The sequence below is a fragment of the Bison bison genome, unplaced genomic scaffold (genome assembly GCF_000754665.1).
Source record: "Bison bison bison isolate TAMUID 2011002044 unplaced genomic scaffold, Bison_UMD1.0 scf7180017864366, whole genome shotgun sequence".
Taxonomy (NCBI): domain Eukaryota; kingdom Metazoa; phylum Chordata; class Mammalia; order Artiodactyla; family Bovidae; genus Bison; species Bison bison.
The window spans coordinates 4617347-4618320 of NW_011494938.1; the positions used below are offsets into that span (position 1 = coordinate 4617347).

The 974-nt window shown below is 38.5% G+C and overlaps 1 protein-coding gene across 1 annotated transcript in view; it reads left to right on the forward strand.

Moving 5' to 3' along the window:
- Positions 1-974, forward strand: part of LOC104999973 (glycerol kinase-like) — a 79239-nt gene that overhangs the window by 13870 nt on the left and 64395 nt on the right. The window contains exon 4 of the mRNA XM_010855604.1: positions 534-667. Within this exon, the coding sequence (XP_010853906.1) occupies positions 534-667 (134 nt within the window). The remainder of the gene's footprint in view (positions 1-533; positions 668-974) is intronic.

The following is a 974-nucleotide window of genomic DNA, read 5'->3' on the forward strand; positions in this document are numbered from 1 at the left end:
TCCACAGGTTTTAATGTTTTATAATCCAGGGCCACCAATTCATGTCACAGAGAGCACTCAGCTTGATGCCACCGTCGGTCCTCTTCTCTCCTTCCTGATAACGACTCTCCTTGGCTCTCATAAGAGTGAGATGCACTGTTACACTTTCCTTCAAAGGAATTTACACAGGATGCTTTCCTGCCTGGGCATCTGTGATTCCTGTTTCTACATGCAAAATGGATGCAGAATGGAACCTGACACTATCACTATCAGCACTGGTCCAGCTCTTTTATTTTTGGTTTTCCTAATCTCTAAAAGAAATCCATACTATTCACTGGTTGATGTATTAAAGTTCCTACATCTGGAACCATTTTTTTAAAGAATGAAGAATTGCCTCTTCAGCTTTATCTTTAACAGATTTTCATTTATCTAAAAAGAAGTTATTTCTGAAGCTACCTTATAACTTGCATGATTCTATCTGAAGAGAGCAGTCAGGCATTTCCTCTGAAATGATTCTTCTATCAGTGAATAAGAACTTCAGTTGCTGAATAACTTTTGAACATCTTTGCTGTCTACCTGCATTTTTTACTCTACTCTTGCAATATATTTTTCAGGTTTTCAATTCAAAAACAGCCGAACTACTTAGTCATCATCAAGTGGAAATAAAACAAGAGTTTCCAAGAGAAGGGTATGTTTCCTAATTTAATATGTAAAGATACCTCATATTTATTAGTCCATCTCAACCCACCTGCCCTATGTCTCTGTAAAGTAAACTTGACCAAACACCCTCCTGAGAAGACAAGGAATAGGTATTAGTCAAGAAAAGAAGCAGTAACTTGGGACTTCCCAGATGGTCCAATGGTTAAGAATCGGCCTTGCAGTGCAGTGAACTTGGTTTCTATTGTCAGGGAACTAAGATCTGACTTGCCAAGGAGCAGCTGAGCCCATGTGCCATAACTCAGGCTTGGCTTAGCAAAAAGAATAAATAAATAAGT